The following is a 20,120-nucleotide window of genomic DNA, read 5'->3' on the forward strand; positions in this document are numbered from 1 at the left end:
AGAACAATCTTGAGAGTTTATGCACTTGGAACACTCTTGGATGCTTCTGTACTTGTAACACCCCTAGACGCTTCTGCACTTAAAACACCTTGATGTAATTTGTCTGTAATACAGTACTTTAAAATAATTAGTCAAAATTAGACATCTACATTTGCCAATTAGAACTTCAAGTTGTATTTCTATCTAATAATTTTCTCAGCAAGCAAACAATTTTATTCTAAAATCAGTCGTCTCTAATTCGCTAAGTACAAAATTATGAGCGTCTTTTTCATCCTAGTTCAACATCTGGCGCAATAGTCAACAGAAAATCATGTGCAAATAATCATGCACAACCAAATATTGTCTATGTTACATGTATTTAGACTTGAAAGACAGATATCAGACCAATGAACCTAATACTAATCCTCTGAGTCTGACATTGGATAAAGTTGAAAACTAAAGAGACACTAACGTGATTCTCTTTTCTTTTGACTGAAATTATAGCCCCTTGCCACCCAATCAGAATGGAAACCAATCAACTTGAAAAGCTGCTCCTTCTAAGGCATGATCGAGGATGCTACTTGGAAATTTCTCAATAAATGGATAGAGTAGGAATTAGTAAGAAATCAGTGTGCATCAGTTAGCAAATACTTTGCGAGATACTCTCTGGAGGAGAGCCTTTCAACAAATTTAGCTTGAAACCTAAAGAAACGTGCTTGTGTCTACCAGGATGATATAGATATTCCAGATTCACCAGAAAGGCGGCGGGATCATCAAAATATAGGAAATAGCGCACTGGTAGGCTTTTGTTTCTCTGTACTTCTCTGCTATAGTTGGTGCCATCATGGCAAAGAACATTCTGGTGACTGGTGGTGCTGGTTTTATTGGAAGTCACACGGTGCTGCAGCTGCTATTGGCGGGTTATAATGCAGTGGTGGTGGACAATCTCAATAATTCCTCTGATATCGCCATCAGAAGAGTCAAAGAACTCGCTGGCGAATACGGTAACAACCTTTACTTTCACCAGCTGGACCTTCGAGACAAAGCAGCATTGCAAAAGCTTTTTACAGAAACAAAGTTTGATGCTGTCATACACTTTGCTGGATTGAAAGCAGTAGGTGAAAGCATGAAGAAACCATTGCTCTATTACAACAACAATCTAATTGGAGCAATCACCTTATTGGACGTGATGGCTGCAAATGGATGCAAAAATCTTGTCTTCTCATCATCAGCTACTGTTTATGGTTGGCCAAAGGAGGTTCCATGTACAGAAGACTTTCCTTTGGCTGCAATCAATCCTTATGGACGAACCAAGCCTTTCATTGAACAGATTTGTCGAGACATCCAACATGCAGACCTAGAATGGAACATCATATTGCTAAGATACTTTAACCCTGTCGGTGCACATCCTAGTGGCTATATCGGAGAAGATCCCCGTGGAACTCCAAACAATCTCATGCCTTACATTCAGCAGGTTGCTGTTGGCAGGCGACCTGCCTTGACTGTATTTGGGAATGATTATTCCACCAAGGATGGAACTGGGGTACGTGATTACATGCATGTTGTGGATTTAGCAGAAGGTCACATTGCTGCACTACGAAAACTATGCGATCCCAAAATAGGCTGTGAGGTCTACAACTTAGGTACAGGAAAAGGAACATCAGTTTTGGAGATTGTTGCTGCATTTGAAAAGGCATCTGGGAAGAAAATTCCTCTTGTAATGGCTGGAAGGCGACCCGGGGATGGTGAAATAGTTTATGCTTCAACAGAGAAGGCAGAGCGTGAGCTGAATTGGAAAGCTAAATACGGCATTGAAGACATGTGCAGGGACCAATGGAACTGGGTCAACAAGAACCCTTACGGCTATCAATCTCCTCCGGAGTAAGCTGATAACTTTTCATGCTTCTTCAAGAGCTTACCCTGCTCCTCAAGCCTTTTTCAGAATTAAGTTTCCGAACGTTTGTGGGAAATCCTTTAATCTGTCATTAACGTGTTACTACTGAAATAAAATTATAATGACCCATAGATTTGGTATGATCATATCCTAATTGTTGATAATTGCTACTCATTACTTACATAAAACCTGGTGTCACAAGTCGAATCCAAATCTTCTACCTGCATTTCTTACCCCATTTTGTAACCCAACTCAAATCGCAATTTTCTGCCTCCTTTTCCTATCTCATTCTGTATTCCAACTTTCACAAAACACCACTTGTCTACCCTTTTGTTACTTAATAATACATGTTTGGGTTTAAGTTTTTTTTTTCCCTTTCTTTCACTCTCATATTTTTTCCCCTCTGTCTCTTTTGGCAGATGGTTGGTAATCTTCTTTCTTCTTCTGCTTGTTATCGTTCTGGCAAACCAACATGGACCGTAAGATATGTCACAATCCAAATACTAGTCGCTCAAAGCTAGCATTCACTAGAAAATCTGTTATGTCATATCCTCACCCTTGGGCGTAAAGCTTAGTTAAAGTTGACAACATGAGCACCAGAGGACTACTGCTAAGTGCTAAGCAGTAGTATTTACTATTTACCAACAACCCAATATATGTGCTCAAACACCATTATTTGTAAACATATGATGTTAAAGCTAAAATATTTTCGCCTTAACAATTGTAACTGTCTTCAATGTCTTAATAGCATAGCCCCTTTTCTGTCTAATTCAAAGGTTAATCCCTAAACAAATTGTTTATAGTGAAACATTTAATCGATAAAAACAAATAATAGTAGAAAACAAGCAAGTTCCTTTGCACCCTCTTAGAAGAGCAGTCTTTATCATGTTAACATTTTCCAGTTATTTGAAGTATGAGAGCTGCATATACAGTACAATATGTAGATTCAATGACTAGTGCGTACCAAAACTGCAATACCAATTATTTGTACTTTGACGCTATTTCCAAATTGATTGGATCAAGTACATGCTCACATATCTAAAGGTCCAAATGCATTTTGATCCTCCGACTGTGCATCCCCTAAAAATGAATCCATCTTTGGTCTTTGTTGTTGTCTTGTAAGAGGGAAGTTCCAAAATGAATCAGAATTCTTGAAGAATATGTAAAATGCAACTGCTGATGCCAAAAATAGTCCTACAAGCAGCAAATAAATCTGCCACTCTGCACATGAAAAGATCATCATTCTTCTATCCTTGGCATTGGTCACATGCATCTGGAGAGAGAGAGAAAGAGAGAGTGAGAGAGGAATACCTTTCCAGTCTGCAGGAACATTTAATTTTGTTACCATAGCTCCCCATTGACTAGAAGTTGTAAGCACAACCCTGCAACAAAGAAATCATAAGAGAAACCAAGCAGCTGAACACCGATATCATATATTCCAGGGTACCATCTCAGGGATGTAACTCTTCACATCTTTTACAATAAGTAAATTTTGGAGACAAAGTTTGTAAATATATTGCATGGCTAGTTGGTTTATTATATGCCAAGACGAAGTTAAGAGGGTGAAAAGCTAAAAAGAGGCTAAAATTCAAACACACAGAATAAACAAATGGCACCAAACCATCTTTAAAATTCTTGATGATCCGTTGGTGCAATGGTGTGTGCAATATCTTCAAGGCATGGACTGTGACATGTTTAGGGTTCATACACCCTTTAGTGATCTACACTACAATATATGATAACAACAATAAGCTAGTATGAAAATGAACACCAACTCACATCAACTCTAATTAATTTGATTAATGGCTTCAAAACAAACTAACACTCAAATGAAAAATAAATAAAACAAGAAACAGAGAAAGGATCAAACCACCGTATTTAATTAAATATAGTGCTTCCAACAAATGGAATGTTAATTGGATCTATAATAACATAGGTTGAAAGATTGCCACAAGCACATTTAGATAATGTTAAAATTGTGATCCAGAGAGGAGATCATGGAGTGCCAATAAAGATAATGGTGTTTAATGAAGACCGAAAGAGCAAAACAATAAATCTAGAAGAGACATCACCTAAGGACTGGCAAAGCACAACCGTGTTTACCCATCTCGTGTGGTCAGCAGAATGACACACAAAGCAGGATTTAAAAGTAACTGCTTTTAGAAAGCCCAAGCAAACATGGGATCAGACAAAGTAAAAACAACATAAGCAGATATGCTTTTAAATAAAATATAACTTTCTGGATCTAAACTACCATGCAGTTGCTTAAACAAATACTACAAAGCAAGTATAAAAATCCCATTTGGAGCAATTTTTAGTCATCTCTATGGTAATAACAACCACGTCATCTTTGTTTAATGAGATCCACTCAATCTAGAAAAGGTCAAGGGATCCACACTCATTTAAGGTTGATCGCATGACTCCGCAATCTAGAAACACTATTGGAAAAAACTAAATGCCAGAATATTTGCCTTGTCAATGATTAGCCAAAATAGTACTTGTAAACAGAATTTTACCTTTGACCAGGACAGAACTCTAACAATGAAATGGATGCACCCAGGTGTAGCCTCTTGCTCCAATGGCTGATCTCCATTTTCTTTACATCAACCACACAGATGTCTCCATCTTTGCTTCCGCTACAATGAAAACAATCAAACATAATTATCAATGAACATACTCATTGAAACATATTATAAATGTAATCAATTCTACAAATCTTTCCAAGCACCATAAACCAGTGCTTGGTATGTATAAATCCTGACTGCCCCATCCTTCCCTTTTGTCTCCCACAGTTCTTTCCGTTCTATCAGTCTTTACTCCATTCTCTCCATGAGAACCCAGACATTCTCTCCATGAGAACCCAGACAAGTTAAACACATACATAGATGACATGTATATTGAGTATTGACACACATGCACAATTCCCACTTTTTGCTACAATATAACCATGGAAATAGAGCTCTGAAATATAAAGCTGTTCCAAAGCAAGCATGAAATTCTACAGTGACCAAAAAACATCACTTGAGAATAAATTTGAAAACTAAGACTATAGGACATTTAACAATTTCAAACAGTTAAACCAAATTAAACCAAACCGACCAAAAGCAATGATGCTTCATTTTACTAATTTCCAATATGAACCTTGACATTAGAAAGAAGAAATCCAGAAGGCAATGCTGAATGCTTACAGAGCAAGATATTTGCCATCCAGGCTAACAGATAAAACAGAAGCAGGCTTTCTGAGTAACCTCTTATGTCCAATTTTATTCCACGTACTGATGTCATAAACTGCAGTAAGTGCTTTATCACCTGTCACATTACAGCAGTACAGTTCATAAAAGTCAACTAATAACAGAAGGTAAATTGTTTACTTCAAACAAAACCATGCATACCCTTTTGAACAGTACAAAACAAAAATGGTTTTGTCCCATCCTTGGAGAACCGACATAATTCGATCTTTTCATCCTACAGAACAGACATACCAAAAATTTGTTAAAGACCGACTAAATTTTGCAGTACGCAACAAAAAATATTTGGTTGAAGAAATGGTACCGAGTTGCGAGCTAAAGTTGTCAAAGGCACACCATCTTCTGTCTTCCATATTCTTGCTGAACCATCAGTAGATGTTGAAGCTAAGAACTCCGAATCTAGGCTAAAATATGACAAACAAACCAGGCCAAATTCAAAAGTTAGGTTGGAAAAACCTTAAAAATAAATCAAATGCAGTATACCCAACTTTAGAAAAATATATTTTACGAACCACCTTTTTATCAAATGCCATAGATGTAAAAATTTTCAGCACATTTTTAAAGGTCATTAGAAATTTTATGTCAAACAAAGAAGACTTATAACAGCCTAGCTTATTGTCCAAAATATTTCTTGAAAGGAAACCAGATTAACACACTTTATTTTTTTAAAAAATACCTTCTTAAATAATTTAACTTTGTACAGAAAGTTAATGGGAAAAAAAAAAGATTATGTTTTTGATTACATACAAATAGGCTCAATTCCTACCTAAAATCCATATCCCGAAAGGATTTATGCGCTCTTACTTCATCTACAATGATGCGAAGACTTGGCCATTCCAAGATTCTAAGATGCCCATCCTGTTGTTGATCAAGACAGACATTACCAACATGAAAATAAACCAAAAGTCTTGATCGAGGTCCAGGTGACTGCTTACCACCCCACCAGTGGCAAATCTAGAACCATCAACACTGAAAGCTAGGCATTTCTGTGGACCAGCATCTCCGAATGGAGGTAATTCTTTGGCAAACAGCTTTAAATTTTTTTCCTGACCATACAATTCGAACAATCTGCACATCAAAAGAATATCTCATTCTAGAAGACCATTCTTCTGAAGACTCAAAGGCTAATGGCTAACGCAAAGTAATTCTTAGCTATATTAACCATCAATGTGAAAATGTCAAAACTTCCCTTTTTTCTCAGGCCACAATGCATAATATCATGTGTACTTAAATAAATAAATAAATAAATAGATAATAAGCCCCACAAATAAATGACTATACGAGAGTGACAGAAAGAGAGTACATGAACAAACAAATAGATAAAGGAGCATTAGATGGTAATAACAACACAGTTTACATAAACAAATAACCATGAGACCGTTACTTTTCCAAGGGATCATAGAGGTAGAGGATATTTCTTTGGTGCAAAAGGGTTGAGATAGGGTGATCCCCTTTCTTCCTATCTCTTTGTCCTGGTCATCGAAGTGCTTGATAGGCTCCTTAATGATGCTGCGAAGAGACAGATCTTTACTTTTCAGCCCTACTGTACCAAAGTAGCACCACTTCACCTTTGTTTTGCAGATGATGTTATGATTTTTATTAAGGTAGATATTCATTTTGTCATTATCGTCCAACGTATCATAGAACTTTTTTACTCTATGAAAGGGCTTCAAATGAATACTGTCAAGAATGATTGTTTGCAGCAATGATTCAATATCAGGATCTGGCAACTATTCAACAAGCTACTGGGTTTAAAATTGGTTGTTTACCAGTTAGGTACCTAGGTGTGCCTCTTATTAAAGGTAAACTGATTGAAAATATTGCAGCAGCTTGATCCAGAAACTTACATGCAGAACCAATAGCTGGGGCTCAAGGAATCTAACATCTGGCAGACTCCAATTGATCAGTTCAGCCCTCTTTAGAGTCCACAACTTTCTTATTTTACAAAATCTATTGAAAATTACAAACAAAAGCATGTCCTATCCAGGAAAAGAAAAAAAAAGTTGAACAAAAGCTGTAGTAAGATATTCTTGATATCTTATGATTTTCCATAAAAAAAAAAAATAGAGTTTCATAGAAGTCGTACATAGGCAAGCCTCTGTAACTCAGTAGGCATTCTTCAGTGCAAGTTTACAAGGCAGGTCTAATCCACAGAAACACAATCATGCAAGCAAATTCCATGCAGGAGTGAAGCTTAGAAAAGCCTCTCTGAATGTGGGATGTAATCACTTTGCTCATACACAAAAAGGTCCAAAACCAAGATTACATTTTTATGACTGCAGTCTATCGCCAAAAACTAAGCCAAGTAGTTTTTCTTTCGGAGGGCGGGAGGGTGTGGTAAACTAAAGATATATTTTGAGAACTTTCAAATTTCCTTGTGAACTAGATGTAGCGACCTAAAGTTAAATGGTTTATAAAAACAATATATAAAGAATTTAGCAGTGCTCATAAATTGACATCTAGGACAATCTGGCAAAGCAGCATCAAGAACTCAGTGTTCTTCTAGATTCCAGGTATTCCAAACCAATGATGAGCAAGTTCAAGTCAGCCAGCAAACAGCTCAAACAAGGACAAAGTTGAAGAACTTAAATGGAAAAATCTCGAACAAAAAGAACTGAACATTGTTGAATGTTGATTAAGAAATCATTCCTCAAATTCAAATAGGCAAACTGAGCTTGCCAACCAGAGTTAAAACAACACAAGAGAGTCGAACATGCTGACATCATTCTTAGAAATGACCAAAGGTAAATACTTATTTAACCAAGAGAAACCGATTTTAGTAAATTGTCGAAATGCAAAAGGCCCCCAGAAGAAGATTAAGTGTTTAACTGAGAAAACAGAACTACTGAAAACTGGTATCCTAATCTCGCCAACCAAAAATTAACAGAGAAGAAAATATCCCACTTTTCCATCCAACTGCTCCAAAAGAAAACATTTCGAAGCCATACAATTACTATCCCAAGATTGAAAAAATCTTCAACTCCCTCACATTTCTCTGCCGCCTTACTTAAACTATCAAAAAGAAAGGAGAAAATGCAGAGCAGCTGTTCCCTGAAAAGAAACAAGGATGCAACATACAAAGAAAACAACTAGTCACAGATTTAATCAGAAAAATTCTCAGTGTTATTCCAAAGCAGGCCCTACCCTCAGACTTGGTTTCAATCCCATAAACAGCTTAAACAAGTTTCTTATAACTTAACCTACAGCCTCATGCCCATCAGGAAGCATTTCATAACAATACAAATCAATATTTAAACAAAATTGACTACTCATACATTTCCAAGCTGCGGCAACATACAGATAAGAAATCATTAACAAAAAAAAAGAACTCACTTGCAGCCTCCATTAGTGGTAGAGCAGACAAAATCATCTCCACTTGGGTGCACTGCAATGGTTATTGGATTACCATCACTTTCTTCAAGCTCATGTCTAGCCTAATATAACAAATTTAAACATATAAATATTGATTCTAAATAAATGAAAGAACTTTAAAAACAAAAAAAAAAAACATTAAGGTGACCGTTATTGTCGTTAAAAAAAATATATTTTTTTCTTTGAAAAAATAATTCCAACAATCAAGCTCCATCAAGTAATTTTTCTTCTATAATCAACAACGGAAAAAAAAACACCATGAAATATATTTCGTTAACTAACAAAAAGATGAATTAAAACAACAATTTTTCCCCTTAAAAATGGAGGGAAAATCCCAACCACCATTCAAAAAAAAAAACCCGTTTCTTTTTTGCACTTCCCAATACCAAAAACCCAATTTTTTTAATTGGGGAGAAAGCCCAACATTTCTGTTAAAACGTAAGACGAGCTTACCAATGGAGATGAAGAGAGAGAAGTGGTCTTGGGATCAAAAGAGAAAATCTCGATGACAGAAGAAGAAGAGGGAGCAGAGCCGGGTGGGGTCATGGAGCGGCCCAACACGACAAAGATGACGTTTTCGGGTCGCCGGATCCATGAGCCGCACGTGACGGACCCACCTGCTCCTCCTTCCATCGATGAAGAAAATGAAAGCTGGGAAACAAGTCAACGACAGGAGAAGAGAGTTTGTCTATTTTCTCTTCTGTTTCTGGGTTTTCGAAGCTTGGAGTGATTAAAGCTGATTTTTATAGGCCAAAAATATAGTAGTTATAAAAAAGAAAAAAAATAAGGGACAAGTAGGCAGATAAAGCTGTTATCTCTTGGATAGTGGATCCCACAAAGGATTTTCGGAAGCATCGAGTGAGAAACAATGGTGTCTTGAATGTGATTGTGGATATTCCTTTATGATTCCGCGCAAACGCTGAACAATGCTCTCTTCTTTTTGTATTTTTCTTCTCTTTTTGTTTGTTGCAACTTGGCACTTACTAACAAAAATTAGTTGTACGATTATTTTTTATTTTTTCTGTTTTAGACTTAAACCTGGTATTGTTTGTATACAAAAATTGAAACTATAAATTATCTTGTTTTCACCTACAAAAGATGTGAATTTTTTTTTAATTATTTTAAATAATAATTATTTATAAATATAAATTTTGAAATAATATTTAAATAAAAATATTTTTAATCATAATTTAGAAATATAATGCACAAATGTATTAGTTTTCATTAATTAAAAAAGTATTTAACATCATATTTTATATTTTTATATATATTATAAATATATAATAATAATAATATATGTATGTATGTATGTATTAATTATTATTTTTATGTGTCGAGATGAAGTTTTTTTATCTAGTTGGCCTAATTCTTAAACTGTCATGTTATGAACCTTTGATTTCTTTTTTCCCTAATTACTTTTTGCAATCATCAAAAGAAAATTATTTAAGGACGTTTGGCAAGTTCATTGTGGCTTCTTTTGGAACCAATTTTGTAACACCATATCATTCGACTAAACTGTTTATTAAATGTTAAAAAAATTTTAAGGTGTTTTTAAGTGATTTCAGGTCTTAAATTGAACTTCTTCAAAAGATGTTTGTTCAATATTGCTTTGGCGCAAAATCTTGTTAGGTAGTGGGCGGGGAGAATCATGTGTAAGGTTAGTTATGTGGAAGTCAAGTGCCTTGTTTATGCTGGGAAGAGCTATTCTTTTGAAGTTGAGGTCCCATAGGAGATCCGACGCAGCCAACAACACTCCAATCCATCATCGGGTTCAAGAAGCGACACTTATGAAACAATATTAATAAAATTGTGCTCCCTTAATACTCTATCTTTTGCTAGCTGACTACCAACCCCATTAGCACTCCTCAATGTGTGAATAATCCTCCAATTTTTTGTCTTCCTTTTAAGAATCCACTTTTTATATTTCCAAGGTGCACTTGCTGGGTTACTAACCCATTTTACTGCATCAGCAAAGTCATTCTCAATTATCAAAGAGTGAAAAGATTGCCATTTATTTGATACAAAGATTTTGAATGCTTCAAGTACTGCGCTAAGTTTTACAAAGTTTAGATCATGCACTCTTATAGTTTTTGAAAACATAACCTTTATTTCAACCAAATCATTTTGCAACACCCCATCGATACCCGCCTCCCTTGGATTCCTTCTAGTAGCCCCATTTACATTAAATTTCAACCACCCTTCAGAGGGCTCAATTTAATCTACCACAATAGCAACTTTAGTGTACTTGCCAAGAACTTTCACTAAATTCAGTGAAAGCAGAATGCCTAACATGGAACTAGCTACCTTCGTCCATCTGGCACGATCCCAAGAAGTGACACAAACCTTCACTGAAACAAAAACTTGCTCCATAACCCGTAGCTTACCTTTAAAACACAATTTCATTCCTAACCAACCACATAGATCAAAGAATAGCAAAAAATGAAATATCCCATAACTCTCTACCCCCTTTTTAATCACAACCCCTTTCCAAGCAAGAAAAAAACTTCTAGCATCCCCCAAAATAGACCATTAATACCCTCATAATCTGATCCATAATCCCCATAATTTCTAAGTTATACAACAAGTAAAAAACAAATGCCCTACAGTCTCTAACTCCGTATTACATATGACACACATACCCATACCTTTATTAAGCAACTTTATGAACTCTTCAAAGGTAAAAAGCTTAAAATTAGCTACTTCCATCCATTTGGGCGTAAATGCTTTGTTTTAAATAATGAAAAAGACAATCTTGACAAATTTGATGCAAAAAGTGATAAATGAATATTTTTAAGCTATTCTTTTCACATCTAAAGCATATAGGATTTTAATAAGAGAACACTTGTAGTAGAGAAATCTATTCATGTTATATTTGATGATTCTAACTCTCCTCTTAGAAAGGAACCTTTAAATGATGACTTAGGTATTCTTTAAGAAGAAGCTGAAGAACTAAATCTTGACAAAGATGCCTCTAAATAAAAGAATCTATCCTTGAAAAAGAGCAACAAATTGAGCAAATTGAAGGTGAGACAGAGCTAAGTTATCCTAAAGAAAGAAGGAATATTGATAATGATAAAAGCATTGGTGACTTTTCTCAAGGGATAAGTATTAGATCTAAAGATTTGATTAAAATGAAATTTTCCTTAATTAGTCTCCCGACAAGCCTGCGAACACTGTGCCTAAATCAATGTGTGCTGGGAGATATGGTCAATCTTGGAAAGCTCAAGAATCTAGAAATTCTTGACCTTTCTGGTTCAGATATTGAAATGCTACGTGAGGCAATGGGGCAAGTGACTAACTTAAGATTATTAGATCTAAGATATTGAAAAGCTCGTATTCTGGATGTCAAGATTGTGCCATATGACCTTTTCAGTCTGTTGGCTGAAAAATTGATCAGATACATTGGAAATGACATGTACTGGCATGGCGAGATTGAATTCCCGAGAGCACTAAAACTCGTCTTAAATACAAACATCAATCAACTGGTTGATAGGTTGCAATGTTTATTGATGAAATCAACAGCATTTGATCTGGTGGGTCTACAAGGTGCCAAGATTGTTTTCAGCGAGGTGGGCAATAGGGAAGGTCTCTCACATTTGAAGCACATTAATATCCGACGTGGTTGGGAGATACAATATATCGTGAAAGATAATGATACAATTGATAAAATTGAATTTCAAAAATTACGGTGGTTGATAATTGCGGATTTACCACAGCTCATTAGCTTTTGCTCTGAAAACAGCTCAAGTGGCTTTACTTCCACACCTCAACATGGCTTGGCACTTTTCGGTGAAGAGGTATTTATTTATCTTTTGTTCATTCAAATTTTAGAACATGTACATAAATTCCTATCATTCCTCCTGCATCTTTTGACTCGTTAATTCTTTCTTCAATGCACAGCCCCTAATATAATTTTTCATTTTAATTACATGTTTTAATAATTATATCATTATTTTATTACCTCTTTGCAATATTTTATTTTTTTAAGATTATGACTCAATAAATTGATTTTTTTTTCAACTGTCTTTTTTAAATTTATTCCAAATCAATTTGTCATTAGAATGGGAAGTAATTTCTCTTTAACTGCACTGTCGCTGCAGTTGCATTGACAAGCATCATTCTTTTCTTTTATCTAGCATAAATGTTACGTAATTATTATATTGAAACTTGAATTTTTTTTATGTTTTTAAATAATTTTTAATGTATAAGAATTACATTTCTGTAGATGAAGTTCCCTTGCTTGGAAAGGCTGGAATTGTACTCACCCAATGTTGAAAGGATATGGCCCAATCAGTTATCAATCATTTCAGATTACCTTCAGAATTTGACAAGTTTGAAGATTAAGAAATGTGACAACTTAAAACACATATTATCATTTTCTGTGGCCAGAAGTCTAGTGCATCTCAAAAGCTTTGAAATAAATAGATGCAAGTGCTTAAGAGAGATAATATTCAATGAGGATATAGAAGAAGATATAAGGGGTCAGATTTTCCCTAAATTAGAACGTTTGCAGCTCGAAGGCCTTCCCAAAGTCATGAGATTTTGCCAAGGAAGTTACTTTGAATTCCCCTTGTTGAAAGAGCTTAGAATAAAGCACTGTCTTGCATTTGAGACATTCATCTCCGATTCTACCGCGGCAAACAAAATTCATATTTGCCAAGAAGCAGAAGAGAACAACTCAGAGATCGATGTCTCCCATATCTTCAATGGAAAGGTGATTATAATCTCCTTTTCTTATTGCATTGTTCCCTATTAATTAATTGCTTGGCATATGAAGATTTAAAATTCGATATGTTCTCATCTATATATGCAATTATTGACACAAATCAAATAAATTTCGTAGGTGGCATTTACTTGCTTAGAGATATTGGAAATCAGTGTGGAAAATTGCAAAAAGATATGGCATGATCAGCTCGTCGATGATTCATTTTGCCATCTAAATAATCTTCAGGTGTCTCAATGCAATAGACTTCTGACCATTTTCCCACTTGGTATGAGCAGAAGACTCCAAAATCTAGAGAAATTCGCAACAAGCTGTTGTGAGTCATTAAGAGAAATATTTGAACCTGAGGTATGGACGCATAAAACTATGTAAAACATTTACACATTTAGTTTGCTCTTCTCCTCTTCTTTTTTTTTTCCAATGCCAGATTTATTTATTTCATTGAGTCAAAACTTAATAAACTCTAAATAGATTAGCTTTATTTTTCTTATAATTTTCACAAGCAATTCTTATGTTAGTGTGCAACAAAAATATTATAGCTTTTGCATAAAATGTTTATTAAAATAACCATATTTCCACTCAATTATGGTGTTCTCATTCTTACTGTAAACTGAGACAGATGCATTTGACAATTTTAGATTAGCTTTTCGAAGATTTTTTTTTATTTCATTTAAAAAATTAAATTTAGATAAGAAAATTCAATTTCACATAACGAATGATGTTATGAAGAAGCAACAAAATAAAGCAATGTATAGTACATTAGAAAAAAATTTAATTTCCTATATAAAACTCAAACAATCTAGTATTTGAATTTTGTTTCTTGTCATTTTGTAATTTTCATTGTCATTCAAGAAATTTTTGGGCTTTGAGCTATCACAAATCAACAAATAAGGAACACATATGCTCACCTTAAACCCATTCCCTGTACCAAGTGAGGTACCTTTCACCTAGCAATTCTGTTCCTGCACTGGCTTAGTCCCGATGCGACTATCTTCAGCTTGTGTTCCCCTCCCCCAGCAGTAATACTTTTGCTATTTTGACACGGTTATGGGAGTCGGGTCATAGAGGTAAAACCCAACATTCTCCCATACCTTCAGCTACCAGCATTAGTTTCCAGCTCAACCAGCTTGTGCGTATAATCACAGTCTTACCTTCTCCATTCCTGATGCTTAAAAAATGTTGATAAATTTCATTGAAAAACTTTTCATATTTTACTAACCATTGAAATGAACTAGAATGGTAAGTAAAAGAAAAGTCATAAGCTATTGTCATATTAATTTCAATCTTTTCATATATTCTATTAATTAATGATTCGAAAGTAAAATTTTAGTAAAAAAAAACATAATTAGATTACTTTCATTTGGAATTCGTGTATGTTATTTGATAAAATTATGTTAAACTTTTAAACATTTAGATTGCTCTTGATTTCAATGTCAAATTTATATGATTTGTTGAGTCAAAACTCAGTCAAATCCAAACGGATTCATTTTAAAAAATAACTATGATCCACTCAATTATGGTGTTCACATCCTGCTTAACTCAGATAGATGCATCATATGCCACTGTTAGATTAGATTTTAGAGAATGCTTAGAAAAAGATAAATTATATGAGGCAACTATATGTACATGAAATGTTGGTAGGAGGTAATTTATCAAAAAGATGAAGAAATTTTCTCTATAAAGATATTCACAAAACTCAAGCAATCCAACATTTGAATTGTGTCTCCTCCATCCACGTGCTGCCTTCCCACTATTATATACACAGTGCCTCACTGTTTGCTTGAAGAGCTTAGCTTGTATAATAAATGAACATTTGAGTTCTTCTCGATGATTCACCTAATTTAACTTTGACTCCCTATCTAATTGGGTGGTGAGGATGATTTTACATCATTGATTAGTTTAAAATCTTTAACTTTAGTCTAATCCATCTGTGAATTTCCAGATTGCATTCCCCAATCTAGAAGAACTAAAATTGGAGCAGAATGACATTACGAAACAGATATAGCATGGACAACTTAGAGCAGAGTGTGATGAAACGAAAGGACGCATTGTTTTTGCTCAACTGAAGTATTTGAAATTAAGCTGTCTACCAACTTTGGTTAGCTTCTGCTTAGGGGATCAAGTCTTCGAATTCCCCGTCCTAGACAAAATGGTTGTGACAGAATGCCCAAAGATGAAGATTTTCTGCCAAGGAGATCTAAGCACAGTACAACTGCAAAAGGTGATATGGGTAGACAATGAAGAAAAAAGGTGGTGGGAAGGCGACTTTAAAACTACTATAAAACGGATGTTCGAAGAAACAGTAAGCATCAATTTAAAAAATTTTCCTATGTTGCTTTGGTTTTTTATTCTGATTTTTCAGCTGCTACATGCGTTTGTTTTTTCTCGTCATCCCATACTTATTAAAATGTTGCTGGGAATGAGGTGGCTTTCAAACCATACTAACATTTAAACTAGAGCTGTTGTAGAATTAATTAATTAATTTAACATATAGCTTTTAACTATTTTGAGTTTAATAATGAAATTTACTATAAAAATGTAGTTTTGGAGCGTCAATGCATAGCTAATTCAAGAATTCTTGCTTTCCCCTTTCAATATGATATTTCTTATGATTACAAAATGTCTAAAACAATAAGCATCAATTTAAAAGATTTTCTTCGAATGACTGTTTGAAGAATGTTATGTAATTATACTAATGCAGCTAGTCTTTCTTCTGTTGTCATTTTTCTTTTTTTTTCTGGTACTATTTTAAATGTAGATTAATCACATGTCTGTAGAAGTTTGAAATTGGTTATAATTTAATTTGAACCAATTGATTATATCAATTTTCTTTGTTAAAATAAAAAGAGTATTCTTTTAGTTTTTTATAATTTCAATTATTCTTGTATTATGAAATTTATTGGATTTCATAGGTTGGTTACTGGACTATAAAGGATTTGGAACTCTCTGATACTTCTAAGTGGATGGAGACATGGAGAAGGAATCCTCAAAGAATTTTAGCATTCAAAAATCTTGAATTTTTAGAAGCTTATGATTGTAGCACGTTAAGGTGGCTTTTTACACTTTCCATGACTTTGGGCCTACCACAACTCCGTAGGCTTAGAGTAACAAATTGCGTTGTGATGGAACATATCATCATAGAGGAAGGACTAGATGAACAAGTGGAAAATAAGACTGTGTTCCCTCTGCTATGGTCTGTAACTCTTGAATCTTGTGCGGACTTGGCAAGTTTCTATCAAGGAAGTAAAATACTGGAATGTCCATCCTTGGAAAAAGTTAATGTCATTGGTTGTCCCCAAATGTTTGCATTTGCATCTGTATTTTCAAGAGAGCAAAGAATAGAAATGATTGATGATACTAATGAAGGAAATACAACAAGGCTTTCCAAGGGAATCGCCAATACTGTCTTCTTTGATAACATGGTCAGTATATTTTATTTACGAAGATAATCTTTACTTTTTGTTTTAATACATTTTAAAAGGATTTTATTTTGAGAATATACTTGATAATTTTAGGCTTTTAGTCCACTCAAATATGCTTGATAATGTACAAAGAGCTACGCAAGAGTTATGGGTATAAACAATTAACTTGACAAAGTGGTGAAAATATTTTTGTCTAATATTAGAATTTAGACATATTTATATATGAAAATAATGAATATCCAAAGAAAAATTCAAAACAAACTGTTGTCAATATATTAGAAAAAGCAAAAAGTTTAGTACATGTAAATATCTCTATGACATAAGAAAAAGAAAATGCTTTCTTCTGCAGAAAAGAAAGAATGAGGATTTGCCAAAAAAATAATTCAAAAAATGGATAAATTAGATATTCATATGCTCCCACCCCAAAAAAACGAAAACTTAATTTCACAAAACAGATTTGAAAAATTTTCAAAGATGGGCATGTAGTCTCTATGCATATATAAATGCCTTATTTTGCTTCCTATTCAAAATGGAGGAAAACTAGAGCAAGAAAAGAAAAAGAGAGAGACTAGGATAAAACTATAAATAAAATTATTAATTTAAGTTGAATAAATGTTTTACTCTCACTTTGGGTGAAGAGTTAGACTTAAAGAGAAGGAAAATTTGCAAAGAAAAAAAAAAGGAATAGAAGGTAAGTTTCCTCCCTACTCCCTTCTTATGAAATACAATGTTGATTTACTTCCATTACTTGTATTTATATTTTTGTCGCTTTTCTTTCCTCTATTAGTTGTATATATTTGTTCTAATATTGAAATCGTTACTTTCCCAATAATTTATTTTTTCTCATTAACAAAGAAAATAAATTCTCCAGGTGGCATTCCCTAGTTTACATGCTTTGGTAATCGAAGGTATGGGGGAATTGGGGAAAATATAGGATGATAGGGTCACTATGAATTCATTTTGTGAACTGGAATTCCTCCTGGTGAAAGATTGTGAAAGACTTTCGTATATTTTTCCATTAAACATGATGGGAAGACTGGAGAAACTAGATACACAAGAGATAGCGAACTGTGATTCATTAGAAGAAATAATTGGACCTCAAAGACTCAATTCCAATGAATCACATGCAGTAATGGTCACTAAACTGATTGAGGGCAAATCGATTAAGTTTGTATTTCCTAATATAAGGTCCCTGGTACTTATAAAGCTTTCCAAATTGAAGAGCTTCTACTCCAAAATGCATACTACAGAATTTCCATGCTTAAAAGAATTGGTGGTGATTGAATGCAAAATGTTAGAGATTTTTGATGGGGAGCATCTGAACTTCCGAAAAACACATGGAGAGAGCCAACTTTGTACAAAATATTTTGGCAAACTAAAACCTTTTGGGCTCATGAGCTTTGCTAACAAATTGGTTACTATCCCGAAATGTATCATTCAGTCATTACCAAATCTTGAAAAGCTTGTTGTGAGAGAAGCTTTCTTTAATGAAATATTTCAATTTGAAGGACTTGGAGGTGTGGAAGGACATGCAGGGGCACTTGCTTGGTTGAGTGAATTAAGGCTGTCAGAACTTCCTGAGTTCACACATCTCTGGAAAGAAGATATTCCACTTGGAGAAGAAGTTTTCAACAATTTGAGAATTTTAGAAGTGTTGGGATGTGGCAAACTAAAGAATTTAGTACCATCTTCGGTGTTTTTCAAAAATTTGACAACTCTGGAAGTATCAAAATGTCATGGATTTATGAATTTAGTAACACTCCCAACGGCTAAAAGCATGGTATTACTCAGACGAATGAGTATTACTGATTGCCAAATGTTAGAAGAAATTATAGCTTCTACAAGTGATGAAGTGATGGATGGGATTATTTTCTCCAAACTTGAGTCTTTAGAACTTGGTGATCTTCCAAGCCTATCAAGGTTCTGCTCAGGTAATTATACGTTTGAATTCCCTTCCTTGAAAAAGGTAATCATGAGACAATGTCCAAAGATGGAAATATTCTCTAAGGGAGAGTTAAGCACACCAATGCTGCAAGGAATACAATCAACTGATGGTGAATTTCTAGGATGTTGGGAAGGCAACCTTAGTGCCACTATTCAGCAGTTGTTTACAGAAAAGATATGAATCATTTCAAAAAATTTTCTTATTACTTTTTCATAATCTTCTTTGTATAGCACCATCATTTTAGAGCCATGTCTGTTCCAATTACATTTCAACATTTATTGAGTGTGTGGCTTCCTTAGTATGCTTATAACATGCCATTGTTACATTGCTTGTAACGACAGATTTTTTGCTTTTTGCTCTCTGCTTGAAAGAAGTTAACTGAAATTGTATGAATTATGACAGCAAGCATCTTGCTGGAAATAGAAAACTAAGCCTTTAATTAGCTTTCTATCCTTAGAAAAATTAAGTACATAGTTATGGTTAGCTTTTATATTCCTTTCCAGTTAAACAAAAAGAGTGTTGGATTTCATAGCTTGGCTGCTATGGGTTAGAGCATTTGATGCTGTCGAAGTCTTTTGGGTTAGAGTATTTTCTTGAAATACCTGTTAAATTATTCAACAAAGTACACGACTGTTTAAATGGCAGAGAAACACACTCAACATTCATCTTTTCCATCGATTCCCTGGTGTCATATTATAGTCGCCCTAATCAACTAAACAAGTTTTTTATATCAATGTTGGTGTAGCTTTAGTGATGATGTTGGTACTCTTTCACCGAACATCCATGGTTTTGACTTCAATACTATTTAACCATAGCAATGACCATTATGATTCCTTATGATCTGCACACTTCTGCTCTGTATAATCATCATTGAGGTATTGTGCTTAACCAAATCCAAGTGAATATGCTTTAACTTTCTCAGGATTTCGCAAGCAATTTTTAGCTTCTGACCAGCCACAAAAGTCAGTGAATCAGTTGCATAAAACCTTCCAACCCTTATCTCGGTATTCCCTTAACACCACGCCATTGTTGAAGGATATGAGGTACTTATCGCCTGATATACGCCTTATCTCAATGCCCTCAATTCCATTCAACCTTAAACGAGACAGAGTGATGTCTGGATCCTCCGGACCCTTCAAAACCCCCACCACAGACTCCTCAAGCCAGTGAAGGATTTCTTCATTCACTTGGCAAACACATTCTCAAGTCATATCCTCCCCACGTCACAACCAGGGGCGGAGCGTCCCTTTGCAATGGGGGGGACCATCTTTTTGAAAATTTTTGTATATTATATTTTTTTAATTATTTTTTAAAATAAGTTGTTATTAAAAAATTAATATAATTAAAAAAATAATAAAATGACCTTACAAACACATTCAATTTTACTCAAATTTTTAATTTTTTTTTAAATTTTTAAGTTTCTCCACTCATCTTTTTCTCTTTTATTTTTTGTCCTTATATTGTGAAATTATAAAGAAGTAAAGTTTTTATTTAATTTTTTCTATTTATATTATTATTATTATTATTTATTTATTTT

The 20,120-nt window shown here is 34.3% G+C and overlaps 2 protein-coding genes across 2 annotated transcripts; one reads left to right on the forward strand and one right to left on the reverse strand.

The window, feature by feature from the left end:
- On the forward strand, window positions 439–2,642 carry LOC18586573 (UDP-glucose 4-epimerase GEPI48). The gene is made up of 2 exons (XM_018129354.1): window positions 439–1,860; window positions 2,293–2,642. Exons 1-2 carry the CDS (start codon window positions 824–826, stop codon window positions 2,354–2,356), a joined length of 1,101 nt encoding a protein of 366 aa, XP_017984843.1. The 5' UTR covers window positions 439–823; the 3' UTR covers window positions 2,357–2,642.
- Window positions 2,709–9,377, reverse strand: LOC18586574 (SEC12-like protein 1). The gene is made up of 10 exons (XM_007010049.2): window positions 8,947–9,377; window positions 8,455–8,555; window positions 6,057–6,189; window positions 5,888–5,979; window positions 5,426–5,525; window positions 5,266–5,338; window positions 5,062–5,182; window positions 4,390–4,509; window positions 3,185–3,255; window positions 2,709–3,094 (listed from the first exon to the last, which is right to left on the reverse strand). The coding sequence occupies exons 1-10, from the start codon at window positions 9,124–9,126 to the stop codon at window positions 2,904–2,906; spliced, it is 1,182 nt and encodes a 393-aa protein (XP_007010111.2). The 5' UTR covers window positions 9,127–9,377; the 3' UTR covers window positions 2,709–2,903.

This window comes from Theobroma cacao, chromosome 10 (assembly GCF_000208745.1).
Source record: "Theobroma cacao cultivar B97-61/B2 chromosome 10, Criollo_cocoa_genome_V2, whole genome shotgun sequence".
Lineage (NCBI taxonomy): Eukaryota > Viridiplantae > Streptophyta > Magnoliopsida > Malvales > Malvaceae > Theobroma > Theobroma cacao.